The following is a 27958-nucleotide window of genomic DNA, read 5'->3' as shown; positions in this document are numbered from 1 at the left end:
ATGAGTCAAGATCACACAATTACACTCTACCCTGGGTGACAGAATGAGACAGAAACGGGATATAATATAAATATTGTATTATTTCAAGTTCACACATTCTTCTGTATCTTATTTATTTATTTATTTAGAGTCTCGCTCTGTCGCCCAGGCTGAAGCGCAGTGGCGCGATCTTGGCTCACTGCAACCTCCACCTCCCGGATTCAAGTGATTCTCCTGCCTCAGCCTCCCAAGTTGCTGGGATTACAGGTGCCCACCACCACGACCAGCTAATTTTTGTATTTTTAGTAAAGATGTATTTTTAGTAGAGATGAGGTTTCGCCATGTTGGTCAGGCTTGTCTCAAACTCCTGACCTCAGGTGATCTGTCCTCGTTGGCCTCCCAAAGTGCTGGGATTACAGGCGTGAGCCACCGTGCTCGGCCTCTTCTGTATCTTTTTAAATAGCTGTACAGCATTTCACTAAATGGATGTACCATATATTGATGAAAATTATCTTGTGACATGCTAAACTTTTTTTCTCTTTTCTAAAATAGCAAATTGATAAACATCCCCATACCTGAATGTGAACATCCATGCTAGTTTCCTCAGGAGAAAAAAATAATAATCCTAGAACTGCTTAGTCAAAAAGGGATAAAAGTTTTTCTTCTTTTTAATGTTTGTGTTATCTCCAAACTGTAGTCCAGAGAAGTCATTTCTCCTCCTGCCAGCAGTGTACGAGGATGTGCTCCGCCCCCCATCTGTCACCGTGTTCAGAACCTTCACCAACAATCATCCCCTTCTAAACCACTTGGATCTCTTTATCTTCTCTCTCAAAATGTTTGGAGTCCCCTCCCTTACAAAACTTCAATCCCAGTTTACCCACAAGTTGCTGCCAGGATGGTTTACACAGCCAGCCTCCACTTCCTCCTTAGCCTCCTGTAATTGAACTTTCATCTCCACCAACCATCTCTTATGGTCACCTGTGACCTCCTAATTACCATCTTCATTGGCTTCTTACAAAACTTTTCTGAATGTAAAAGTTCTCCAGCTGGTACCCAACACAGAGTAAGTCCCCCTGTCTCTTCCCACAAGTTTGAGGTCAGATTGTGTGAACTAGGTTAAGGAATTCACACTTTGCCCCAAGGGCCAGTGAAGGGCTTTATCAGATGTGGATTATAGGTAATTCTGTCACCATGGGGATTAGAAGGGAGGTGTGTAAGTCTGTTTTCGTTGCTAAAAAGAAATACCTGGCCGGGCGCAGTGGCTTACGCCTGTAATCCCAGCACTTTGGGAGGCCGAGGTGAGTGGATCACGAGGTCAAGAGTTCAAGACCAGCTTGACCAAGATGGTGAAACCCTGTCTCTACTAAAAATACAAAAATTAGCCGGGTATGCTGGTGGGTGCCTGTAATCCCAGCTATTCAGGAGGCTGAGGCAGAGAACTGCTTGAACCCGGGAGGCGGAGGTTGCAGTGAGCCAAGATTGTGCCACTGCACTCGAGCCTGGGTGACAGAGCGATACTCTGTCTCAAAAAAAAAAAAAAAAAATTACAGAAAATGTTTATAGATGTGCTAAAATAAATCCATGCTATGCAAATGTGGCTAACATCTAGCCAAGCTGGACTTTGGCACTTGCCCCTGGGCAGACCTGCCAGCATGCTGGGCACTGATCAGCCACGAGCCTTCAATATGAGGGTCTCTCCAGGGTGCCCTTTCTCCAGAGCCTTCATCTCAGGTAGAAACAGCAGCAGAGGTCTATGGATGTGAACCAGCTTGTCTGATCTGCAGTGAGGAAGGGTGTAAGGAGTCATCATTATACAAAAAATAATCGGAAACGGGACAGGTAACAGGTCATTTCACTACACTGGGGCACTGGAAAGAGAGGGCAGGGCCTGTGTAAGGGCACCTGGGCCCAGGGGTGGAGTCAGCTCTGCACACACTTTCTCTCCCAGCGGTGCACTCACTCACTCGCTTACTCGCTTACTCAGTCACCTATTCAGGTGATACTCTCTGATGCCCGCTGTGTCCTTGCCCTCTTGCTAGGTCTGGGAACATGGCAAACATGATGGCCTTCGGTCTAGTGAACGCGGGCAGTCAGCGGGATCCATCCTGACAGGTGAGATGCACAGAGAAGAGCCACCTGCAGGTGTGCAGTGGAGCCCAGAGTGGAAGCGCGGCTGCTCGGGATTGAGGGAGGGGTCAGGGAACTCGCTTGAGGAGAGGACATTTGCGCTGGGCTGTGAGAAAGGAGCATGCTTGCCAGGAGGAGAAGACACGTTAAGGCATTTGAGGCAACACAGGTGATGAAAGGGCGGAAGGGTGCAGGGGCAGATGACCTGGGTCTGAATCCCAGCTCTGCTGTTTGTTGGTTCTGTGACCTTGGGGAAGTCATCTTCCCTCTCTGAGCCTCTGTTTCTTCAATGGGAACTAGAAGGAAGGTAATAACAGTTTTACTGTCAAGAAAACAGAAGAGCCCAGGCATAGTGGCACACACCTGGAAGCCCAGCACTTTGGGAGACTGAGGCGGGAGGATGGCTTGAGCCTGGGAGGTCAAGGCTGCAGTGAGCTATGATTGCGCCACTGCACTCCAGCCTGGGTGACAAAGCAAGACCCTACCTCTAAAAAGGAAAGAAGGAAAAAGAGAAAGAAAGCAGAAGGGTCCCGCAGGGGTGAGATGGCAGCATGGCGGGACAAAGAGTGTGAGTGTCCCCGGGCAGAGGAAGCACACGCCCTGCGTGCTGGAACGGACACTGGGGAGCCACAAGGGTTGGAGCATGGCTGGAAGGGAGGAGAGAGAGGTGGGAACTGACAAAGTGTGACTAGATTGGGATACTGGTTCTTCCACCACCTCCATCCCTCCCTCAGGGAGGCTGGAGAAGACGGGAGAGGAGGGAGAGTCCAGCTTGCAAACTTACCCCTTTGAGAGCCTTCACCTTCCTCTGAAATGGCAAAGGAGATTTAAATTCAGGACTGGATCCAGTCTGACTTCAGTCTCCTCATTCAATAAAGGAACAACATATTCTGTTGCTGATGGCCCCTCAAAGAGCCCTCTAAGGGCCAGAGGCCTTCCGCTTCCTATTGTGGCAGGGCAGTGGCAGTGGCAATGGAGGTGGCAGGAAGGGAAGGCACACCTGGAGCTCCCAGGAGGCAGGAGGGATAGGCTGAACAGGGGCCTCCGAGGTGCAGAGGCCAACCAAGCCGGGGGGCCTCCATGCAGGCTTTCCAAAAGTAGATTCTCTGACTTGGGGAATGCAGGAATGGGGACTACAGAACTACCTGATACTCCCATTTTCTAGCTGGGCCTAGACCCAGGCCGTTCTAAGCCTCGTTTTCTCCAAATAGAAACAGAATATAATAAACACCTCAACTCTGGATGCCAAGATGCAAATGAAATGCGAGGGTTTGTGAGGCCCTGGGACCTGACCCTGCTCCTGCCCGCTCTGCCACCTCACCAGCTCCCGGCTCCCTCCAGCTCCCGCTCAAGCACTGCCCTGCCTCTGCCTTGCTCATTCTGTGTACTGTGCGTGGAATACTCTTCTCCTGACTGGCTCCTTTCCACCACTCAGGCCTCACTCATCTCCAGGTTGCTTCCTCTGAGAGGCCACTCCTATGTCAGGGTCCACAGATCCTCTGGGGCTTGTTACTTTTCCTTCATAGCCCTTGTTGTGCTCTGAAATAATTGCTGACTTCCATTTTGTCCCACTGTCCTTTGGGAGGGCCAGTTTCCTGGAGGCAGCAGCTCCATCTTGTCCACTGGAGTAGTCCCAATGCCCAGGATGGTGCCCAGCTTGGGCAGAAGCACTTGGCCAGTTCTGCTGAATGAATGGTTTGGCACAAATGACCTTTTTACAATTTTGAAATAATTTAAGATTCATAGGACATTGCAAAAACATTACAGAAAGGACCTATGTACCCTTAGTTTCCCTCAAATGGCACATCTTGTTTAAAACCAGAAAATTGGCATTGTTACAATGTACAGATTTTACTTTTTTTTTTTTTTTGAGACGGAGTCTTGCTCTGTCGCCCAGGCTGGAGTGCAGTGGCCGGATCTCGGTTCACTGCAAGCTCCGCCTCCTGGGTTTACGCCATTCTCCTGCCTCAGCCTCCCGAGTAGCTGGGACTGCAGGAGCCCGCCACCTCGCCCGGCTAGTTTTTTGTATTTTTTAATAGAGACGGGGTTTCACTGTGTTAGCCAGGATGGTCTCGATCTCCTGACCTCGTGATCCGCCCGTCTCGGCCTCCCAAAGTGCTGGGATTACAGGCTTGAGCCACCGCGCCCGGCCGATATTACTAGTTTTACATGCACCTATTTGTGTGTGTGTGTGGTGTGTGTGTAGTTCTATAAATTTCATCACATGTGGATGTGTGTAGCCCACACTATGATCAAGATACAGACCTGTTCCATCAGTGCAAAGATCTTCCTTATGCTGCCTCTTTAAAAGTCATGCCACCCTTGCCGGGTGCAGTGGCTCACGCCTGTAATCCCAGCACTTTGGGAGGCCGAGGCGGGTGGATCACAAGGTCAGGAGATCAAGACCATCATGGCTAACACAGTGAAACCCTATGTCTACTAAAAATACAAAAAATTAGCCGGGTGTGGTGCCCGGCGCCTGTAGTCCCAGCTACTCATGAGGCTGAGGCAGGAGAATGGCATGAACCTGGGAGGCGGAGCTTGCAGTGAGCCAAGATCATGCCACTGCACTCCAGCCTGGGCCACAGAGCGAGACTTCGTCTCAAAAAAAAAAAAAAAGAAAAAAAAAAGTCATGCCACCCTCTTCCCACCCCCTATTTTTTTTTTTTTTTGAAACGGAGTCTTGCTCTGTACCCCAGGCTAGAATGCAGTGGCATAATCTTGGCTCACTGCAATCTCCATCTCCTGGGTACAAGCGATTATCCTGCCTCAGCCTCCTGAGTAGCTGGGACTACAGTTAGGCGCCACCATGCCCGGATAATTGTTTTTATTTTTTATTTTTTGAGACAGAGTTTTGCTCTTGTTGCCCAGGCGGGAGTGCAGTGGTGCAATCTCGGCCATAACGTCTGCCTCCCTGGTTCAAGCAATTCTCTTGCCTCAGCCTCCTGAGTAGCTGGGATTATAGGCATGTGCCACCACGCCCGGCTAATTTTGTATTTTTAGTAGAGATGGGGTTTCTCCACATTGGTCAGGCTGACCTTGAACTCCTGACCTCAGGTGATCCATTGGCCTCGGCCTCTCAAAGTGCTGTGATTACAGGCATGAGCCACCATGCCCAGTCTTAATTTTTGTATTTTTAGTAGAGACAGGGTTTCATCATGTTGGCCAGGCTGGTCTTGGACTCCTGACTCAAATGATCCCCCTGCCTCGGGCTCCCAAAGTGCTGGGATTACAGGCATGAGTCACCACGCCCAGCCAATAGTCACTATTTTTTATTTTAGTTCTTTTAATAGGTGTATAAAAAATTCCTCATTGTGGCTTCATTTACATTTCTGTAATGTTAAAGGTGTGGAACATATTTTTGTGAGTACATGAAATATCCCTTTAGTAAAATGTATGTTGATCTTTTAGGCTTTTCAGAGTTTTTTTTTTTTTCTGCTTTCTCAGGTTGAAATTGAGAGTTTTTATATATCTGAGATGTGAGTTATTTGCCAGATATGTGGCTGCAAATTAAAAGTTTTTAATCTTTTTTTTTTTTTTTTTTTTTTTGAGACGGAGTCTCGCTCTGTGGCCCAGGCTGGAGTGCAGTGGCCGGATCTCGGCTCACTGCAAGCTCCGCCTCCTGGGTTCATGCCATTCTCCTGCCTCAGCCTCCCGAGTAGCTGGGACTACAGGTGCCCGCCACCTCGCCCGGCTAGTTTTTTGTATTTTTTAGTAGAGACGGGGTTTCACCGGGTTAGCCAGGATGGTCTCGATCTCCTGACCTCGTGATCCGCCCGTCTCGGCCTCCCAAAGTGCTGGGATTACAGGCTTGAGCCAGGGCCAATTATAGATTTTTCTTTGATGGATTGTTTTTGGTGTCATGTCTAAGACCTTTACACCTAGCCCTAGATTTTCACCTGTTTTCTTCTAAAAGTTTTCTAGTTTTATGTTTTACCTTTACATCTATGACCCATTTTAAGTTAATTTTTGTGTAAGTTGTAGAGTTTATTTGTTGAAAAGACTATCCTTCATTGAATGTTTAAAAATCAGTTGGTTATACTTGTGTGGGTGTATTTCTGGGTTCTTAATTCTGTTCCATTGATGCATTTCGCTGTCCTCTGCAAATACCACATTGTCTTGACTAATGCAGCGATGACAATAAGTCTTAACATCAGGTACAGTTGATCTTCCCACTTTATATTTTTTTCTTCTCCTTCTCCTCCTCCTCCTCCTCCTTTTTCTTCTTCTTTCTTCTTCTCTTCTTAAAATCAAGTACAGTTGATCTTCCCACTTTATTTTTGCCGCCTTCTTCCTCTCCTTCTCCTTCTTCCTTCTTCCTCCTCATCCTCCTCCTCCTCTTCTTCTTCTTCTTTTTTTGAGATAGAGTCTGCCTCTGTCACCCACGCTGGAGTGCAGTGGCATGATCTTGGCTCACTGCAACTTCCACCACCTGGGCTCAAGTGATTCTCCTGCCTCAGCCTTCCAAGTAGCTGGGACTACAGACATGTGCCACCATGCCCGGCTAATTTGTGTTTTGTTTTGTTTGTAGAGACAGGATTTTGCCACATAGGTTGCCCGGGCTGATCTCAAACTCCTGAGCTCAAGCAATCTGTCTCCCTTGGCCTCCCAAAGATTACAGGCAAGAGCCACCATGCTCAGCCTATTCTTGTTTTTCTTTCTTTTTTTTTTTTTTTTGAGACAGAGTTTCACTTTTGTTGCCCAGGTCGGTGTGCAATGGCACGATCTCGGCTCACTGCAACCTCCGCCTCCTGGGTTCAAGCAGTTTTCCAGCCTCAGCCTTCTGAGTAGCTGGGATTACAGGCATCCACTACCATGCCCGGCTAATTTTTGTATTTTTAGTAGAGATGTGGTTTCACCATGTTGGCCAGGCTGGTCTTGAACTCCTGACCTCAGGTGATCTGCCTGCCTCGGTCTCCCAAAGTGCTGGGATTACAGGAGTGAGCCACCACGCCCAACCTATTCTTGTTTTTCAAAATTGTTTTAGCTACTCTTATTCCTTTGCCTTTTCATATACATTTTAGAATAAGCATATCTGTATCTTTTTTTTTTTTTTTTTCCCCGCTTGTAGAGACAGTTTGAGACCAGCCAGGCTGGCCTTAAGTGATTCTCCCACCTCTGCCTCCCAAAGTGTTGGCATTAGGCCAGACGTGGTGGCTCACACCCGTAATCTCAGCACTTTGGGAGGCCGAGGCGGGTGGATCACTTGAGGCCAGGAGTTCATGCCCAGCCTGGACAACATAGAGAAACCCAGTCTCTACTAAAAATACAAAAAGCTGGGCGTGGTGGCCCACACTTGTAGTCCCAGCCATTTGGGAGGCTGAGGCACAAGAATCTCTTGAACCCGGAAGGCAGAGGTTGCAGTGAGCCAAGATCGCACCACTGCACTCCAGCCTGGGTGACAGAGTGAGAATCTGTCTCAGAAAAACAACAACAACAACAACAAACCCACAAAAACAGGGCCAGGCGTGGTGGCTCACGCCTGTAATCCTAGCACTCTGGGAGGCCGAGGCAGGTGGATCACTTGAGGTTAGGAGTTCAGAGCAGCCTGGCCAACATCGTGAAACCCTCTCTCTACTAAAAATACAAAAAAATTGGCTGGGTGCAGTGGCTTATGCCTGTAATCCCAGCATTTTGGGAGGCCGAGGTGGGCGGATCACCTGAGGTCAGGAGATCAAGACCATCCTGGCCAACATGGTGAAAACCCGTCTCTACTAAAAATACAAAAATTAGCTGGGCATGGTGGCGCATGCCTGTAGTCCCAGCTACTTGGGAAGCTGAGGCAGCAGAATCACTTGAACCCAGGAGGCAGAGGTTGCATTGAGCAGAGATCGCACCACTGCACTCCAGCCTGGCGACAGAGCCAGGCTCCATCTCAAAAAAAACAAAAACCAACCAACCAAACAAAAAAATCAGCTGGGCGTAGTGGTGTGTGCCTGTAGTCCCAGCTACTCAGGAGGCTGAGGCAGAAGAATCACTTGAACCTGGGAGGCGGAGGTTGCAGTAAGCTGAGATCGTGCCATTGCACTCCAGCCTGGGTGACAGAGTGAGACTCCGTCTCAAACAAACAAATAAACAAACAAGAACAATGACAACAAAAAACCAAAGTGTTGGCATTATAGGCTCGAGCCACGGTGCCCAGCCTATGCATGTCTGTGTATTAAAAAACAGACAACAAACCCTTGCTGAGATTTTGATAGGAATTGCATTAAACCTACAGATTGAGAAGAAATGCCACCTTCACTATGTTGAATATTCCAATCCAAGTACATGGTTGGTTTCCACGTATTTAGGTCTGACTTCTTTCATTAGAGATTTGTAGTTTTCAGCATTTAAGTCCTGCACGTTTTGTTAGATTTAGTCCTAAGTATTTCATTTTTCTTTGAGCAATTAGAAACAGTATTATTGTGTTTTAAGCTGGGCGCGGTGGCTCACGCCGGTAATCCCAGCACTTTGGAAGGCTGAACCAGGCAGACCACTTAAGTTCAGGAGTTCAAGACCAGCCTGGGAAACAATATGAGACCCCATCTCTACAAAAAAATACAAAAAATTAGCAGGCCGTGGTGGCGCACGCCTCTGGTCCCAGCTACTTGGGAGGCTGAGGTGAGAGAATCTCTTGAACCTCGGAGTCAGAGGTTACAGTGAGCCAAGATCATGCTACTGCACTCCAGCCTGGGTGACAGAGACTCTGTCTCAAAAAAAAAAGATATTATTGTGTTTTAAATTTCGGTTTCCATGTGTTCGTTGCTAGTACGTAGAATCAATTAATTTTTTTCTTTTTTTTTTTCAGATGGAGTTTCACTCTTGTCGCCCAGGCTGGAGTGCAATGGCGCAATCTTGGCTCGCTGCAACCTCCGCCTCCCGGGTTCTGGTGATTCTCCTGTCTCAGCCTCCCAAGCAGCTGTGAGTACAGGCGCCTGCCACCATGCCTGGCTAATTTTTGTATTTTTAGTAAAGACAGGGTTTCACCATGTTGGCCAGGCTGGTCTTGAACTCCTGACCTCAGGCAATCCGCCTGCCTCAACCTCCCAAAGTGCTGGGATTACAGGTGTGAACCACCGCGTCCAGCAGAATCAATTAATTTTTTTATGTTATCTCGTACCTGTGACCTGAACTCATTTAGTCCTAGGAGTTTTTTTGTAGATTCTTCAGATTTTCTACCTAGATTTTCATCCTATCAGCTATAAATTGGGAGTTTTATTTCTCCCTTTCCTTACATATTAGGCATCTATTTGCCTAATTTTATTTCTTTTTCTTGCCTTATTGTGCTGGCTGGGTCTTCCAGTACAGTGTTGAACAGGAGTTGTGAGAGGAGACAGCCTTGCCTGGTCCCCATCTCAGAGGGGAGGCCTCTAGCCTTTCACTATTAAGTATGATGCAAGCTGTAGGGGTGTCTGGAGATGCTGTTTATCAAGCTGAGGAAGTTAGCTTCTATTCCTAGCTTGTTGACAGTTTTTATCATGGATGAGTGTAGAAGTCTGTCAAAAATTTTTTTGCATCAATTGATACGATCATGTGATTTTTCTTTAGCATTTGCAAAATATTGTAAAAAGCTTGGAACCTTCCCGATCTTACAATTTTCTCAGACCTATGGGGCCCTAGGAGCTCAGATGCTACCGCTGTTCTAGTCCACCTTGTACCAGTGTGCTCCAGGGAATGTAACCTGAGCCCTACTCCTGGCCAAACTAGCCAAATGCGGGAAATGCCGCTGTATAGATTCTTGGAGATTTACAATGTCCATCGTCATAGCCAAGCCTCAGTGAAGCCCCGCGATAGATTCCTGTTACCTTCGACATGGACTTTACCACATTTATTTGACCACAGAGCTCTTGTTTTGCACAAACCCTGTTATGGCCTCACTGGACTTTCTCAGAAATACACTTAGAGAACTGTTTTACTGATCTTGTCCCCTCTTTGCAGATGATCGAAAAACTGGAAAGAGAAGTGCTCTGACCAGGGCTCTGGTTAGTGGCACCACAGACACAAGGTCGCAGGTCTCCTGACTCCAGCCCACTGTTCTGGCTCCAGACCACACTGCTGTGACACGCTAACAAGTCAGCCAACATTGCTCATCACCAAGCTGGTCTCTTTCGTGGCTCCTGGGCACTCTATCCCCACTGAACCTGGCTCCAAGGGGTACAATTCTTCCTAGTTTCAGCGGGGTTGAAGGGTAGGCAGTATGAACACAGGCCTGGCCAGTAAATGGATCTGGTGTGGGCACACAACCGAAGTCAGCCTGACAGCACTCGATCCCCAAAGGTGATGCTAAATTAGAGGAAACTGAGCAAGGGCCACCAAGCGCTACTGCGCAGAGAAAAGCAAGGTTGCAGGCCGGGCACGGTGGCTCACTTTGGGAGGCCAAGGTGGGAGGACCGCTTGAACCCAGGAATTCCGAGACCAGCCTGGGCAGCACAGTAAGACTCGTTCCCATTGAAAAAACAAAACAAGTTATGAAATGAGGGAGACCTTATTTCCTCATGACAGGCCTGAGCCCCCTGATCCAGTCAGGACAGAAGAACCTACCTTGAGATTCATTTTTATCTATTTATTTTTTGAGACAGTCTGCTGTCACCTAGGCTGGAGTGCAGTGGTGCAATCTTGGTTCACTGCAACCTCCACCTCCTGGATTCAAGCAATTCTCCTACCTCAGCCTCCTGAGTAGCTAGGACTATAGGCTTGTGCCACCACACCTGGCTTTTGAGAGTCTTGCTCTGTCACCCAGGCTGGAGTGCAGCGGCACGATTTTGGCTCACTACAAGCTCCGCCTCCCAGGTTCAGCCATTACCCTGCCTCAGCCTCCCAGGTAGCTGGGACTACAGGTGCCCGCCACCACGCCTGGCTAATTTTTTTTTTTTTTGTATTTTTAGTAGAGACGGTGTTTCACCATGTTAGCCAGGATGGTCTCAATCTCCTGACCTCGTGATCTGCCGGCCTCAGCCTCCCAAAGTGCTGGGATTACAGGTGTGAGCCACCGTGCCTGGCCTAATTTCTTTGTATTTTTAGTAGAGAAGGGGTTTTACCATGTTGGGCAGGCTGGTATCGAACACCTCACCTTAAGTGATCCACCAGCGTCGGCCTCCCAAAGTGCTGGGATTACAGGCGTAAGCCACTGCGCCTGGCCTCTACCTTGGGATTCAAATCACAGGAGACCAATAAGTGACTTTTTCCTCAAACCAATTAGATGGAATCCTGTCACCTGCTAACAGAAGCCTAACTCACATGTGAAGCAGATAGCTTAGAATAGGCCACCACTGAACTGGCTTGGCAGGCCCCTCTGGATGAGCGGGTGTTGGCCACCCCACAGTTCCACAGCAAACAGCAATCTTGTCTGCTCCAGGCCTCATCCCCATCCCACCTCCCACCAAAAAGACACAGGCAGCCAAAGGCAGTGTGGGCGGTCGTTGGTATACATCATACATTTATTAGTGAATATCCCTCTGAAATCAGCAACAATATTAAAAAAAATAATGATTGCACTACTTGGTCAAGCAGAACTAGCAACTTTCATTTTAAAAAAAGTACAAATCTGTTAAAAATTTCAATCAGTATACACATATATATAATACAACATACTAGTTATGTTAAATGCTACAAACCAATGTGAATCCCATGGAATGGAAAAAACCACACATTTAAGCTTTAAGAACCATTTTTCTCTATATATTAGCATTTTCTCAAATACATACATGGGAAAAATGAGGTAACTGTAAAATGTGCAAGGAACAGGGCCCCCAAAATTACATATATTTCTACATATATATGTAATTTTATATATATATAAAACCTTTCTAACACAGAACACAGGCGCTGGGCCCAGCCGGGGCTGGGGGAAGGTGCCCACTGTCATGCCTAGGCCAGAAGTTGGTAAATAAAAAAGTAAACAATGGCAAGCCCCCACCACAGGAAATCATTGGTAACATGGCATCTACAGCAAGGTCGGCAAATCACAAACATCCTAAGTAATTGTTGTATAAATCTTGGTTTTAATGATGATTTTTTAAATGCTGTGTTCCCCCCCAACAGCTGCTTGTTGGAATCACTGCTGCAGCCGACACACGGCCTGCGAGCCTGTTTCCGCCTGCCCCAGGAACCGTAAGGGGTTTGAGAACCTTTTGTTGGGGTCGGGAAGGGGAGGGTTGGAGAGGGTGGTTCTGTGTAAAACACGTGGGTTTTCAACACTGCTATAAATATAGAAACGTCACCTGGAGTTATATACAGTAAGACTTTGGGTTCTCCATGGGGGTGGGACCAGGCTGGCGGGCCCCACGGCAGGCTGGGGCGGGAGCTGGGAGCCAGGGCCGCTGCCGGAGAACGAGGGTGGTTGGAGCATCCCTGAGGCAGCAGGCGCCAGGGGCTGCCTGCTAGGATGTGCCGGCCCCACACGCAGTTCGTTCAGGGCAGCAACCCCGGCTGGGTGTAGGACAAGAAAGGATTGGGACCAGGGAAAGAGGGTGGGAAGCTCAGCCAGACCCTACAGCGGCCTCCTCCAGGGCTCAGAGGACAGGGAACAGGTTGGGAGGGCCCCCTGGAGATGGGGGTCCACGGCCTTCCTGGTCCCCATTCTCCTGGGACTTCCCTGGAGGAGACTCGCCCAGGCAGGTGGGAGACGGGCCCCGGCTGGAGGGAGAAATGCCCTGAAAAGCGTCGGGTCCCGGTAGGCTCTAGGGACGTGTGCAGTACAGTGCATGGCAGTTATCAGCTGAGCACAGACCCCCAACCCTGCCCCACGACCGCCGGCCACCCAGCCCAGCCCGGCCTGGCCCGGCCGGGCACACACATGCATGCAGGCTGGCCAGCACGACCGTGCTCGGCCCCCCTGGGCACTCGGTCCCAGTTGGTCCCTATACTCGCCCGTATTAAACCAAAAGAAAACATAAATTGTCTTAAATATCCACATCCCCAAATCCTACACGCGATTTTGGGCCAAATGAATAAACAAATTCTGCTGCTCCTCACGTTCATGCAAAACAACAGAGGGAGAGGAGACTGGGCACGGGTCTGGCTGCATCCCTGGGAGGGACAGCCACCGGGAACACAGGACTCCCTCTCCCCGTATGGCCCAGGCCCCTCAGGATACATGTGCCCCAGCTCGGGGCTAGGCTGGGACACTCTCCAGCCTGAGGGTAGGGCTGGAATGTTGTGCCTGGGATGAGGGTCCCCTAGGGAGCCAGACTCAGCCCTCAACAGCAGCCAACGCAGAGCCGGCTGCCTGAGTTCACTGTTTGGGGTCAAGGGGGGAGGATTCAGCTCTGGGGCTCAGGAAATGGCCTTGTGACACCGTCAGTCTATGCACCTGGCAGTGCCACCTGGGCAGAGAGCACACCATTTCAGAGCACGAGACCTTCTAACCCAGGATGGTGCTGTCTGCCCACCCTGGGGCCAAGGATCTCCACCAGCCGCAGCGGGGGAGTGGACCCCTGGCTCTCAGTGCCAGCATGAAAAGGAGGGACCCGAGGGCGCACAGGAGGGAGACCAGATTAGGGACACTCAGGCAGCTCCGTGGCGGGCGGACGGGCAGGCAGACTAGGGAGGGAGTCTTTGGAGCTTGGCAAATGCAGGGGCTTATTGCAGGGACTCCTCGCTGGGCTGACCCTGGCACCAGCTCTGGAGATACAGGCGGGAGCGATGGGGCAGGCCAGGGCCACTCCCTCCCCATCCTCCCTGGGCCCTACCCCCAAGTTTCCAGAGCTTCACGCAGGGTTCTCCCGGGCGGCTGTGTGGCCTCACTCAGCCTCCCTGGGCACCTCGGAGGCGTCGGCCCGGCAGATGGGACACGTCCGGTTGGCCTGCGGGGACATGCATGTCAGGCGTCGCTCTCACCAGCCCCAACCCGTCACATCTGTGCAGCCACCTGGGGGGACTGGGTCCCCTTGGAGCCGGAACTTCTGAGATGATGACAAGGACAAGAAGGGAAACAGCCCAGGCCTGCCCATCCCCGTCACTGCACGAGGAATGCCCAGGAGCCGGCCTGGGCGGTGTTACCTTCAGCCACTTGTCAACACACTTGGTGTGGAACTCATGGTTGCAGGGCAGGACTCGGAGCAGCTGCCGCGTCTCGAAGTCACTGAAGCAGACCACACACCTGCGGAGGGGCACGGAGTGTCACCTCCGCACTGAGGTCCACGGGAGGGCTCAGTGGAGTGTGACTGCCCTGAGAGGGGCGTCCCATGGCAGCCAGCTGTGTTCAGAGGGGTGGGAGGTGGGGCGTGGTACTCACAGTGTCTGCTCTGACTGATGGCTGTCCGGGTTAAAGCGGTATGACGGGAGCTGCTCTATGTCTGCTTTGGTGAGGCCCCGGGGCTTGGCATCTCCCAACCGCTCGGCCAGGTTCAGGAGGGCCTGCATGCCGGCAGGAAACGGGGTCAGCAGCGCCCAGGGCTGCAGGTCTCCCAAACCCCACCTCCCAGCATGGGGCCCCACGGGACCTCATAGTTCTCCATCTCCACGTCATCCACGTCCAGATCCAGGCTGATGGTGGGCCCCATTGCTGTTGGTGACATTGGCAGCATCGAGCTAGAGAGACACAAGTGTGGGGGCCCAGGGTCAAGGTCAAAAGGAGTGGGGCGCCCAGAGCTGCTCTCCTGACTCCCTCCTTGCAAACAGAGCCCAGACCGTTGCAGCGGGGACGGGAGCCCAGCTGGTGTGCCTGTCAGGCTTGGGGGAGAATTCGAGACGGCTTCAGAGGCCCTGGGGCCCCTGGAGCTGTGTTTGGGTCTAACCACTGGAGGTTCTAGGAAACAGGGCATCAGGGACCTCGGGTGGATGTGCAGATACTTACAGGAAGTAGGGCAGGAAGCTGGGGTAGTAGGGTGGTGGGGGTGGTGGCGGGGGCGGCGGGGGCAGTGGCTGCTGCAGGCGGTATCTCTGGGTGCTCAGTCTCCGCGGCATCATGTGAGCATATGGCTGCAAGAGGGGTCAGGTGCAGGTCAGCCCGACGGGCCTGCCTCCTAGCCGGCCCGGAGCCCAGCGGGGTTTGCGGTGGCACTCACCACACCAAAGGACAGCTCCTGGTGCAGCGGGTCGTGGGGCAGGTAGTGCAGGGGCACCGATGGGGAAAGGGCTGGGCCAGGCGCAGAGGTGGAGTAGGTGAAGCTACCCAGGGAGTGCTGGTCCCCACGCAGGTCCACGTCATTGTCGAGCCGCTGTAGGGGCTGGAAGCAGCAGCGAAGTCAGTGAGACGACGCTGTCCTCGCCCCGCCTCCCCCGCCGCCATCCCCCTCCGTCATCATCCCCCGCCAGCATCATCGGACCCTGGGACTCACCATCCGCGGGTGCTGGGCCTGCAGAGACACAAACTGCCCCAGGGGCGCCATGGGGCTGGGCTGCGGGGGTGGGGCCGGCGGTGGGGGATGCAGGATGTAGTGGTCACTGGAGATGAGGTGGGGGTAGGCCTGATAGGGCACAGGCAGCTGCTGCATGGTGCACGCCTGGATAAGCTGCGGAGAGAGGGGACAGGAGGCTGAGATGTTCTCCTGGGCTCTGGGCCAGGTCTATGCCACGCCACCCAGCAAAAGGCCCCCACCGGGCACACACCCAGCAGCTCCAGGGTCTGCACAAGAAACCGTGTGGAAGGCCCATCCCTGTCCTAGGCCACCAGGCAGGCCACTCTACTCTTCAGGCCCACAGCCTCAACTCCTGGGCCTCTGCCAAGCTGTAAGGCAGGTACAGGGGTACTGGAAGGTCCCTGAACCTTGAAACACTCTGTTACCAAATGTGAATACACGTACGCTTTCCTGGGGCGGCCAGGCAGGCGCTCTGACAGCCTGGATGGCTGGATAGCTCAGCCCACTTCAGGGCTGCCCTGGGCCCACTGAGCCGCTGGCCTGGGCCTGGGGCTTGCAGCTGGTGGAGTAGGAGCTGGAAACACTCACTCACCGGGGGCGGGAGGCAGCAGAGGGGGTAGTGCTGCCCGCTGAACATCACGGAGCATGCTGGGAGCTGCTGGGCACTGCAGCCAGGGATGTGTTGGCCTGTAGGCAAGGGGAAGCCTTGGGTCGTCACTGTGGTGACCGTGTAGGACAGAGGGACAGGTCCCTGGTGCACCTGTGGGTAGAGAGAACGCCAGGAAAGTGTGAGAAGGAAGCTGGCCCTGAGGGCTACTCTCAGGAGAAATCCTCCTGCCACAGTCAGCTGCCGGCTCCCTTCCCTTCTCCACAGCGGCCTACCTCAGTGCAGACCAGACTGTGCCTCTACTCCCAGGTCCCCGGGGCAGAGAAAGCCCTGTGGGAATCCAGCTCTGCCAGTCATCCACTGTGGCCCCTTCCCCGGGCCTCAGTTTACCTACCTGTAAAACAGGGCTAATAATGCCTCCCTGGAACGTGAAATGAAGCAAGCTAGGTGAAATCAAGGCCTTGCTGCCTCTGCTTCTTAGAATGGCTCACAGGGCCAGGGGCGCAGGGGATGGGGTTCTGCCTACCTGCTCGTGGAGATCAACCATGAACGGGCTCTGCTGGGTGGCTGGGTGCAGCATTCGGGGGCTCCCGCCGGCAGGAGCCGAGGCTCGGCGCTCCTCTATGGGGAGGTGTGGAGGTCGGGACGGCGGCTGCTGGGAGGGTAAGCGCTCATCCCGGGCAGGTGGGCTGGCCAGGGGACCCTCGAGGCCGGGGCTGCACCACAGAGAGGAGGCCCCGATAGGACTGAGGGGGGGCCACTCGTGCACAGAGCAGGGAGAGAAGCCAGGGTGACTCCCCCCATGGGGAGGGAAGGCAGCTCAGGGCCCTGCGCCCCACCCCTGCTGGCCCCCGTGCCCCAGCATCAGAACGGTGAGGCTCCTTCCTACCTTCCCCAGAGCTGGCCCGGGGTGCTGCCGGGTCCCGCAGAGAATCGCCGCTGACCCACGGGGGCAGAGGGTGGCCACCTAGTCACTGCCAGAGCCCATGGTCGCATCAGGGGGGCAGGGGGGTGGAGGGGCTGGGCCGGGACTCACAACCCTAGGAGGCAAAGAGACAAGGAAACTGAGGCGCCTGGTCAACATGGTGAAACCTCGTCTCTACTAAAAATACAAAAACTAGCCAGGCATGGTGGGGGACACCTGTAATCCCAGCTACTTGGGGGGCTGAGGCACGAGAATCGCTTGAACCTGGGAAGCAGAGGTTGCGGTGAGCTGAGCTGAGATCGCGCCACTGCACTCCAGCCTGGTGACAGAGCGAGACTCTATCTCAAAAAAAAAAAGAAAAAAAAAAAGAAACTGAGGCACAGAGGAGTCCAGGTGCTTGCACCATGAGGGGTCAGGAGACAAAGCCAAACCTCTGCAGTGTGACCCCAGGGACCAATGGTGTTCAGCCGTGCCCCTCCTCCGAGGCCTGGGCTCCAGTGCTGAAAAGCCAGGACAACTCAGCCTGCCAGCGCCCAGGCCTCCTCAGTTGTGAGCTCAGGGAGCCAGCCAGCGTGCTTCCAGGCCAGTGGGCTCCCCACAGGCTCCCGCTGGGCGGGGTCTCAGGGCACCCTGTCTCGGAAAGGGGCTTAGGGATGGACCTTTTTCTGCCTTATACCAGGGGCTACAACTTGGCCTCCAGGTGGCAGCTGGGGGTTCCTGAGGAGGCTCCAGCATCCTCCCTTCCCTCTGGTTGGCTCCAGCAGGGATTCCAAACAGGCCTGGGACCCAGTTCTCCTAACCTGCTCCTGCCCTCGGGGGCTTCCAGTCCAAGGCAAGACACTATTCTTTCTTTCCTTAACCTGCTCCCACTGTGCCTATCCAAGTGTGACGTCATCTACCTTTCAAGAATGTATAGCTGGCCCATTTTACAGAGGAGGAAACTGAGGCTAAGTCAGAAGAAACTTGCCCAAAGCCCCACGGTAGTGTTAAAGCTGGGAGGTGGGCCAAAGACAAGCCTCTCCCTGTGCTCTGCTGCCAACAGAGAGGACCAGTCCCAGGCTTCACGGGAGGAACTGAAGGAAGCCGGCCTGGGGAGACTGGAGTCTGGCATGCAGCCAGGCCTTTGCTCTGGGGCCCCCAACCCAGCCCTCAAAGTGGGAGGTGGGGCCTGTTGAGAAAAAAGGGAAGCAAGAACCCGAGAGAGGAAGTTGAATAGGAATGGGTTGGGCAGAGTCTCCTGCCTCCGGTCAGAGCCGAGGGTCCAGGTGGGGGATGTCGAGGGACCTGGCTCAACCTCAGGGTTCCGCTCAACTCAAAGTTGGGACGAGGCCCTTGCTGGAAAAGCTCTAGAGCCTATCAGGCCCTGCAAAGCTGAGGGATGCGTCCAATAGGACCAGTTCTTTGTTGTTCCTGCCACAGGGAGGCCCCTTCCATCCCTTCTCTCATCTAACAAAACTCCTATGCATCCTTGATACCCAGCTTTCAAGGTTGCCTCCCTGTTGACACAGCCAGCCAGCGTAACTGTCAGCTCAACACCTAGTTCCTTCCTGCCAACAGCGACAAGAACCATTTCCTCTGTGCTGCACTTCACAAGCCTGGGCCCTACTTCTCAAAAGGAGCCCACAGGGGAGATGGCGCCCGGCCAGCAGAGGGTGTGGGCAGGGCCAGGGACCACCTTGTGTCCAGCTCAGGGCAGGCCTGATGGGATAAATGTGCACGGAACAGAGCCAATCACACAGGTCCGAGGCCACCCAGTCTGGCAGCGATGACTTTAATGCCAACGACTGAAAATTGGGAGGTTACAAAAAACCTGGCTTCTCATGACAAGTCTGGTCCCACTTGTTTCTGCCTGGCCCCTCACTGGGAGCAAGAGCTTTCCCTCCAGGTCACCCAGGCCCATCCTTTGCCTGCCCACCATCAGGGACTGGGTTTGTGACCCCTGGCCTGGGCCAAGTGCACATTGTGACAGGCATGTCTACACACACAGCCTCCCTAATTCCTGCCGACAAACCAGCCAAGCAAACAACGGCCAAGGGAGACTCAGGAAATCCCCAAATAACTGAAACAGCAGATGCCTGGCCCATCCCAAGCCTCCTGGACCAGCTGCTTTGGAGGGATGGGGAACAAGGGCACCTAGATTTTTATCAAATTCCCCAGAAGTTGTCACAGCACAGCTAGGTTTGGGAATTTCTACCCCAGCTAACCTCAGAAAGCCTGGGAGCCCGCAGTTCTGCTGGTGCGGAACAAGCACCATAGTAACTATGCTGTTTCCCCCGCGCCAACTTGGTGAGTCCTCCCAGCAGCCAAGACACCAAGGCTCAGAGAGGTGAGGTCCAAGGCCAGTCAGCCGGAATTGTGAGTGCACAGGGGCGTGACCTAAGCAGTCTGGCCGTAAAGCACCCATGATTAGCCACCAAGCCAGCAGCCTTGACTGCTCCGCTTATGCCAGGATGTCTTGCAGATGGCTGAGCAGTGCCAGACCCAAGGCACTCTCACAGAGGCCCAGGCCTGTGGGTGTCTGCTCTGTAGACACCCTACAAAGGCACCCACTCCCCAGGGCAGGAAAGGTGGTAAGGAGCTGGGAAAGCAAGCCAGAAGACAGAAGGGCCTCCAGCTGTAAGAGCATCGGCCCTCACAGACTCACACATGACAGTGACTTCTAGCTAGATTCTTGCCTACAGACCGTGGGCAAGGGCTTCCCCTCCCGAGCCTCAGTATCTTCATCTGTAAAATGGGAACAGCCCAATAACTACCTCCCAGTTTAGCGTCAGGGACTGCTCCAAGGCAACAGCAGAAGCAGCTTGTAAAGTCTGAACGTAGCTTGGGTGTGAATGATCATTATTAGAGACCACAACACGCTGACCTCCATTTCCAACCCCGAGCAGAGCTTGAAGGGCGCCACTTCCCGGGCAGCAGGCTACTCTAGGGGAATACCTCAGCTGGGAAGAGTGGATCCTGGCTCTTTAAGCCCTGCCAGGAACAGGGGTGGCATAGAAGGGTTACACCCACTTCACAGCTGAGAAAACTGGGGCTGAGAGAAAGGAAGTTACTCTAGGCCACAAGGCCAGAGAGAACAGAACTGGTCCGTCCTAGTTGGCCTCCTAGGCCCAAACTCCCCCAACCCGTAACTCCTTGTGGCATCAGCAGCTGGAGGAAATCACCTAACCCCGAGAGGCCGAGCCGCACAGGAGGCTGGGAGAGCACTCTCTTTCAGGCACCCGTCTTTAGCTCGGTGGTACAGAGAAGCAAGCAAGGCCCAGAGTTGGAGCTAGCAACTTGCTCAAGGTCAAACAGCAAGGGTGGCCAAGTGGCCTCCCCTAACAACTGCTCTGCCGGTCCACATTTCTGTGCTGTGCTGTCACGGAGGTCTGTGCGATCAAGTCTTGAGAGTCCCGTCGCTGAGCCCTGTCCGCCCTGAGGCATGCAATGCATTCTGCAGTTAACACCACCCCTCTACACCCACCCAGGAAAGCCGGCCAACCCCTTAGGTCCAGCGCCCCAAGCACCTACCCTGACCTCGGTCTAAGAGCCCCAGGGATCTGTTTGCAGGAAAAGACACTCCCTTTTGCAGAAAAAAACAAAGTCAGACCCTGGGGGCATGAGTAGACACAGCCAGGAAGAGAAGCCCCCCTTCTTACTTCCCCATACCCCACTCCAAACAAGCAGGCTCTGCCCAGCGCAAGCAGAGCTTCCCAGCTGGAAGCCGCTGAGGGCCGGACCACCAGACGAGGAGAGAAAACTCCCTGGGTGACCTTGGTCAAGGAAATCTCTTTGCTTCTGAGAGCCTCAGTTGGCACAACTGTAAAATGGGGGTGGAAATCTTTCCTTCCCAGAGCGCCCAAATAAAACCACAAGAGTCAAGAAGAAACCAGGTGGTCACAGTAGTGGGGGAGGAGACCAGCGTCCCTGGGGAAGGGGGGCTCTCCAACGCGGGCCAAGTGCATGTTGTGGGGCTCTGGGAAGCTTACCCAGCCACCCCTCTCCAGGCATAGCCCTGGGGAGCCGAGGCGCGGACGTCTGCCCCGAGAGGGGCCTCCCTCGTCCGCTTCCCACTTTTTTGTGCCGCTCTCGGAGGGACACCGGGGGCGGAAGGCAAGACTGCAGCGCAGGGGCCGGAGCGCTGTGACTTTAAGAGCCGAGGATCCCGGACCATGTGCTCGGCGAGAGACAAAAGCAACAACAAAGGAAGTGGCGGCCGCAGGGGGAGGGGGGCGGCTCCTTCCTCTCCAACCGCAGCGTTCAGCCGCAGGAGAGTGGAGACCCGGCCCGGCCACTGGGGGCCCGGAGGGGTTCCTGATCCCTGGGGTCTCGCTGTCCGCAGTCTGGATCGCCCGTGATTAACCCCTGCGGAGCTAGCTAGATCACGGCCCCCATTCCCAGGGGAGGGGAGCAGGAGGTCCATGAGTAGGGGAATAGGGAGTTGGGGGCCCTGGCCCCGACTCACCTTTGGCCGCCCGGCCACACGTTGACTCCTTTGTTTCCGATCTAAGACGGCCAAACTGGGCAGGGGACGGGGGGGGGGGGGGGGCCCTGCCTGGACCCTTTAAGAGCTCCCGCCCTGCGAAACAATGTGCTCCCCTCCCCACCCCCGGGTCCGGGGGCAGCCCGGCTCCTTCCGGGGCCTTTCTCTTTGTTGTCCGCCCGACGGCGTCTGCCTCGCGAGGCCCACACGCGGTCAGTCTCTCTCGGCCCAGGCCCTCAGGGAGCGGGAGGCGGCGCAGGACGCAGCTGGGTCTGCGCGGCAGCCGGCGGCTGGCCCTTTAAGAACTGTCCCCGGCGGCAACGGAATGTAACAAACCCCACATTTGATTCACAACATTCGAAGCGGCGGGGTCGCGCGCCGGGCGGGAGGGGGCCCGCGGGGGCGCGCCAGGAGGATACGGCAAACAGTAGCCCGCTGCAAGCCCTCGGGGGCCCCGCCCCGCGCCGGGAGCTCCGCCCTGAGAGCCAATCACTCGCCGCGACCACGCACGTGACTACTGGGCCGCCATCTTGAAAGATTTTTTTAACCTCCTCGCCCCCACCTTCGCACTTAAAGTGACCGCAGCCCTAGTCAAAATCAAGGGGCGGGGCCACATGGACTGATACAAAGATGGGGAGACCCCAGGGTGGGCAAAACCGATCGGCTGCAACTCGAACTTGCTATGCAAACTCGCTAACTACTCGCGCCTCTGAGACTCAGTTTCCCTGCCGAAGAAACTGTACTGCAGGAGAACCGGCAGTACCGACTTACTGTGTCATGGTCCCCTCCTCGGGGACAGGGTGCCGCCTGAGATACTGAAGTGCAATGGGTCTGACCTCTGACAGGGCGAGAGCGGCCTCAAGCCGGCCCAAGTGGTTAGGCTAGCTCTAACAACCCTGGGCCGGCCACCTTCCCGGAGATGACGTCACCCCCAAGAGCTGCAGCACCGCGCTGACATCATGGCCCGGCCGCCCCACATCTCCTTGTTTATACTACGCGGCGTCTTTAAAAAGCTGGGACGGCCCAGATTGCCCAACAGACCAATGGCGGACCACCCATGCAAACGAGATAACGTCTGCCGGGCAAGGAGATTGGCCCTGCTCGCGCTGACGTCACAGAGATATTTAACCGCCCCGCCCCCAGCGTGGCGGCGACGGAAGAGGGGCGGGGAACAGGTTGTAGTTTAAAGCAAAACTGCAGGCACCGGGCGCTCTAGCTGCTAGGCTGGGCTTGAGAGTTTGGTGTCCCCGCGGAGACCTCCCTACCCAGGGAAACTGGGAACTAAGCCCACTGAAGCCTCTATACTTTAGTTTTCTATTCCTCTCAGCAGCTATGAGACAGAGGGATTGCTAATAGCCAGTTCTTTTTACAGATGGGGAAAGTGAGGGCCTTCCCTTACTCCAGATCACACAACTAGAAATGTGGCGGAGCAGGAATTTGAACCTAACCCAAAGCCAAGCCTCGTTCTCCTTTGCCTCGAAGCCCACCCACCCGGGCAAAATTTATACAAAATGGGGTATTACCTCCACCACAATTATATAAGCAGAGAATCAGTAATTTCCTAAATATCCGAGAGCTGGAAGAGGTCGAATAATGAATATTGGGTGCATGCATATATAATCAATAACGACTCTTGGGCAGTTACCACAAAGAGGCAGCTGGAGGCGACATGGAGCTACCTCCAAGACAGCCATAAACGAGGCGCCAATGCAAAATGTTAACATCTGTTAACCTGCGTGGTGGGCCATAGGGCAGGGGGATGGGGGGCTCACTTTCTTTGCTTCTTTGGTATATTTCATAATCCCAAATTTTAAATAAAAATTGAAACCAAGATGCTGAACAGGTGTAACAGTATGTACAGGTTTTTTTAATTGGACATATACCACATCTGCATTTATTTCTGGAAGGGTATACAGAAAACTGATTAACAATTGTTGTCCTTAGGGAGAACTGGAAGGGAGAAGTGGGTCAGGAGGATAGACTATTGTATATATTGCACATTAGCTCTTTTTAAAAAACCCTATGCATCATAACCCACTGAAATTTTAAAAGAAAACTATTATAGAGACTATGTCTTAAGTCTTTTAAGCTAGAAAACCGTTTGTTCCCTTAGAATCAGAAATCCCCTTTCAGCTTGGGGAACAGACATGTTTATGGCAATGTTTAGACCAGCAACAATCAGTATCACTGTGCAACACAATGACTGAAGATGGAACTGAGCCGGCTGTTTGCAGATCTCTAAGCAACACAAGAGCAAGTTCATGATGCAGTGCTATCGATGTTACCCGGAATGCCAAACTCTATCCATCACAGTTAAAAATTACGTGTGCATGAGAATAAGTGTGGATATACAAGGTTATGTCTTTAACCAGTTCCTTATCATCAACTGTTCCTTCACCTCCAATGTCTCCTTCAACCTTTTGTTTTCCCCACCACATAAAAGCAATTTGAAAACCCTCCCCTTGGCTGGGCGCAGTGGCTCACACCTGTAATCCCAGTACTTTGGGAGATCGAGGCGGGCAGATCACGAGGTCAGGAGTTTGAGACCAGCCTGACCAACGTGGTGAAACCCCGTATCTACAAAAAATACAAAAATGAGCCGGGCATGGTGGCATGCACCTGTAAACCCAGCTACTCAGGAGGCTGAGGCAGGAGAATCGCTTGAACCCAGGAGGTGGACGTTGCAGTGAGCCGAGACCACATCACTACACTCCAGCCTGGGCGACAGAGCGAGACTCTGTCTCAAAAAACAAAACAAAACAAAACAAAACAAAAAAAACCCTCCCCACATTCGAAGGTACCTACATATTTATTAGATTACTGCCTGCCTGCCCTTATGGATAGGGCCTACAGTGGCTCCCTACTGCCAACTGCATGGAAGCCTGGCTTGGAGGCTGCACTTAACAAGCTCTTCCTGCCCAAACTTTTCAGGCTCGCCTCTCCCCAGTCCCTCCTCTCACACCATGGTGGTGCTTCCTCTGGCCTTCTCTCCCTGCCACCTTCCTGCCTTTTTTCAGGCTAGACCGCCTGCCTGGGATGCCCTCTCTTTTCCTTTCTGCCAATCCATTTCACTTTTTGGCCGTTTGAAGCTCTGTTCCTATCTCGCCTTTCACAGGAAGCTGCCTGTGGCATCTCCAGCTGTGCTGAATCCCCCATTTTTGAACGCAGAGCTAGATGCACTCCAGCCTTTACCTCATGCCATTTAATTTGCACACAGTCCTGTCACAATCTCTGTGTGTCTCACTCAGTAATTCCCCTGGCAGAAGGGGTTTGGCTTTTTTAAGTGTGCAGACGTCCAACCTTCACTGGCATATACGAGTATCCCAGCCTCATTTTGCAGATGAGGATCTGAGGCTCAAAGAGGTGAAGTGACTTGTCTGAAGCCACACAGTGAGACCACCTTTACCATCCCCACCCCAGGAAAGCGACCCTCCAGCCACAATCTAATCCTGTACTTTTAAGCCACCAAGCCTCTAACTGTGGCATTCTCCCTGCTTAATATGTCCTCAATATCTCCTACTTACTGGGCAAAATCCTGCTCATGCTTTGGGGCTAGCTCAAGGACCACTCCCTTGGAGCCTTCCCTGCCCTGCCAGCTTGCTTTGGCATCCTCAGTCCATTAGGATTACCATCACATTGCCTCATGAGAGCAGAAGGCCATCTCCATGTGACTGCTCCCCCTGCTCTCAGCAGAGCCCACAACACCCAGTCTAGGGCCTGGCTCACGCTGGGTGGCGGATGCCCAGGGACGGGGCTCTGGGTCTGCCTCTTGTCCTGCAGGACCAGGAAACCCCTGCCCTGTCCTGGCCCCAGGAAACCCTCAGTAAATCCCCAGTCACTTGAGTTTCCCCTCAGCGCCAGAGGCCAATAACACATCTCCCCCAACCTGAAAAACCTTTGTGGGTGATTGTGAAATCACTCTGGATTAGGGGAAGGGAGGCACAATTTTCCCAGAATTTTCCAGTTTTTCAAATGAAGTCACAAATCTGAACTTTTCTTTGAATCCCTCCTCAGGGTCACTGATGGATCTTAGGCTTTGGAACCCTGCTGTGGGGACATGGCCTGCACACCTACAGTGCCAGCCGCGTTCTCCTCACACCCCAAGCCCTTGAAGGCAGGTGTTGTTTACTTTCATCTCACAGAGAGGAAAGCGGTTCAGAGCCATGGAGGGGCCGACCCTCACCACAGAGCCCAGAAGTGTGAAACCTCAGATGGGAGTGGCCCATCCACTCTGGCATCTGCTGTGAGGTTCCATGGGGGAAATGGGGGTCCTAGAGTCTTCCACAAGCTCTGGGCGAGTCCTATCCTGATCCTCTCCTCATCATGATCTAAGAGCTGGCCACCAGCATTGGCCCCATTTTACAGATGAGGTGAGAGGTGACAGGACTCACCCAGTGTCATGCAGCCATCAAGAGGCAAACCTGGGATCCCATTCTAATCTCACATTGTGTGGTTTGTGCAATAGGAATGCCAACACAGAGGCCCCCGTGGTTGCTGAAGAACCAAATGCAGATGTCCCCAGGGAAAGGGGAGAACACAGAGACTCAGGGACTAGTGGATGGCTCCAGATCAGGGTGCACAGGAGCCTGAGGGGGATCCAAAGTTTGATCCTTCCAGCGCAAAGCACTAGATGCCACATTCCGGCTTCCTCCCCCAGGCCTCCTCTGCAGAGGGGAGGGGCTTGGGCAGGCTGAGGCAGGAAGAGGACATGGCCATGTTTCCTGATGGGGCCCTGCCCGACCAGGGTTCTCACCTACCCCAGTGCCTGGACAGCTGGCTGCATCTCTCCCTCAGAGTCAGAAAGTACCCCATTTCTTTCTTCCAAGGCCCCTCAAACCTCCCTCCAAAGAGGCAGGGTCCAGTCACCTTCCCAGGATGGAGCTGGCGGGACACAGAGACTGGGGTACCAGCCAGGGACACAGCACAGCCTGGCAGAGCCAGCTCAGGGCTCACACCTCCCAGATACCAGAGCATCAGATCAGGGTCCAGAGCCTCACACACCAGGGAGCGAGTAGACAAGGCCCTGCTAAGTCCTCTCCACTCAGGGCTGGCCTCAACATCCCTGAGCCCCGAGTTCTGGCTCCCTTGAGTGGCTGTGCAGATGGCGGCGAGGGCAGGGCGTCTGGAGAGATGCTCCAAGTCTGGGGCTCTGGGCCTCAGCGCTCGGGCTCCAGTTTTGAGACCTTGGGTAAGTTCTATGGCTCCTCTCCTCCTCAGTCTCTAGTCTGTAAAGTCGGGTGATCGATAATAACTAGGCCACTGGGGGAAAGGACTACACTGAGGGGTGAGACAGAGCCCCTGAGGCCAGCCCGTCCTGCCTCTGCTTAGCCTGTGACCTTGGGGAAGTCAGTAAAGTCTGTGAGGCTGTTTGTCCAGGTGTGAAGCGGGGTGAAAGCATCCTCCTCGGTGGGTCAACAGAGGTTCTGTGTGTGTGTGCCGGTGGGCTGTACCTGCCGACTTTTCGGGAATGGGTCTGCATTTGGAGGTATGCGCTGTGTGGGTGTGGTGTGGGGGCGTTCCCCTTTCTGACTCCTCCTCCCCACCCCGCAGCTCTCACTACTGGAACCCCCAGATTCTGCAAAGGGGGCAGGAACCGTCACCGCATTGTTCAATGATGAAAACCGAGGTCTGCAGGAGTGCGGTCCCTGGAAGACCCAGGAAGACGAGTCTTCCCGAATCCCCCACGGTCCCTCCATCTCACTCGTCTTCCTCCCCCTACTTCCCAGCCCCCGGCACCAGCTCGACACGAGCTTAGTGGCTTTCAGGCAACGGAAGCTGTGTGACCTTGGGCAAGACACCGACCCTCTCCGGACCCCGCGGCGTTCGGACATCCAGAATGCAGTAAGGACGGCGCTGTAGTGCAGCGGTCTGTTCCCCGGACCTGCAGCCGCTCCAGGGCAGGGCTCTGGCCGCTCTGGCTCCCCGGCGGCTGGCACAGGGGGCGTCGGGGAAATGTCTAGGACGGACATGGCGAGGCCAAAGAACTGCAGCGTCTCCGGCTCGCGGTCCGTGACCCGCCGGGGGTGACGGTCGGGACGTGCGCGGGGCGCAGGGCACGCGGGGGCTCGGAGTTCCCTGGGGCTCCCCGAGCGGGGGCGTTTGGACCTAGCGGACTGGGAGAAGAGCGGCACAGCTCCCGCTGCCGGGCCCGGGACTGCGAGGTCCCACCGTGCGGGCGCCGGCAGAGGCCTGGCGGGAAGCCCCGGCGTGCGCTCCTCCGCCGGCTCGCGGCCGCCCCCTACCGCCGCGTGCTCGCCGGCCCTGCGCCCGGGGCGCTCGGCGCAGGGTCCCGGCCCGGCGTTACCTGGGGCGGCGGCGGGGCTCCACCCCCTCCCGGCGGCCGGCGCGTCGCTCCCGCTGCAGCCCGGGCTCGCGGTGCGGCTGCGGCCCGCGCGCCGCCTGCCGCGGCCCCTCTCCGGCCCCGTGCAGAGGAACCGTCCGCGGACCTCACCGCCCGGGCGCGCGGGGCCCACGCCGGCTGCGCAGCTTCCAGGACCCCCGGCCCTGCCCCTCGCGAACGGAGCTGCCTGGACCGCACCACGCGTGCGGGAGCGCGGGTGGCGCGGGCGGGGCGG

The 27958-nt window shown here is 54.3% G+C and overlaps 1 protein-coding gene and 1 long non-coding RNA gene across 7 annotated transcripts; one reads left to right on the top strand and one right to left on the bottom strand.

Annotated features, from left to right (window-relative positions):
• Positions 1–12253, top strand: LOC140709948 (uncharacterized). Its single transcript, XR_012090765.1, has 3 exons — positions 1–2091; positions 8897–9009; positions 10027–12253. It is a non-coding gene; the product is annotated as an uncharacterized lncRNA (long non-coding RNA).
• RNF44 (ring finger protein 44) lies at positions 11508–27944 on the bottom strand. 6 transcript variants are annotated; one of them, XM_073010502.1, is made up of 11 exons: positions 27688–27944; positions 16886–17036; positions 16523–16712; positions 15982–16149; positions 15369–15542; positions 15096–15257; positions 14885–15009; positions 14532–14619; positions 14324–14445; positions 14089–14188; positions 11508–13892 (listed from the first exon to the last, which is right to left on the bottom strand). In XM_073010502.1, the coding sequence occupies exons 2-11, from the start codon at positions 16990–16992 to the stop codon at positions 13830–13832; spliced, it is 1299 nt and encodes a 432-aa protein (XP_072866603.1). In that variant the 5' UTR covers positions 16993–17036; positions 27688–27944; the 3' UTR covers positions 11508–13829. The 6 variants fall into 6 exon arrangements, with proteins under 6 accessions (XP_072866603.1, XP_072866605.1, XP_072866602.1 ...); XM_073010504.1 differs by lacking the exon at positions 27688–27944 and adding an exon at positions 27186–27277; XM_073010501.1 differs by lacking the exon at positions 27688–27944 and adding an exon at positions 22155–27110.
• Positions 27945–27958: the final 14 nt, after the last annotated feature.

This window comes from Chlorocebus sabaeus, chromosome 23, assembly GCF_047675955.1.
Source record: "Chlorocebus sabaeus isolate Y175 chromosome 23, mChlSab1.0.hap1, whole genome shotgun sequence".
Classification (NCBI taxonomy): Eukaryota; Metazoa; Chordata; class Mammalia; order Primates; family Cercopithecidae; genus Chlorocebus; species Chlorocebus sabaeus.
Note: the sequence above shows the minus strand (reverse complement) of the source record. Positions and strands in the feature narration are given on the sequence as shown.

What these genes read in the sequence shown, in the direction of transcription:
- RNF44 (XM_073010502.1), bottom strand. Translation starts at nt 16,992, where the DNA reads ATGCGACCATGGGCTCTGGCAGTGACTAGGTGGCCACCCTCTGCCCCC. An exon ending in CCGGGCCAGCTCTGGGGAAG is followed by an intron (nt 16,713 to 16,885) that starts GTAGGAAGGAGC and finishes TCTGTGGTGCAG; the next exon opens with CCCCGGCCTCGAGGGTCCCC. An exon ending in GTGTTGACAAGTGGCTGAAG is followed by an intron (nt 13,893 to 14,088) that starts GTAACACCGCCC and finishes ATGTCCCCGCAG; the next exon opens with GCCAACCGGACGTGTCCCAT.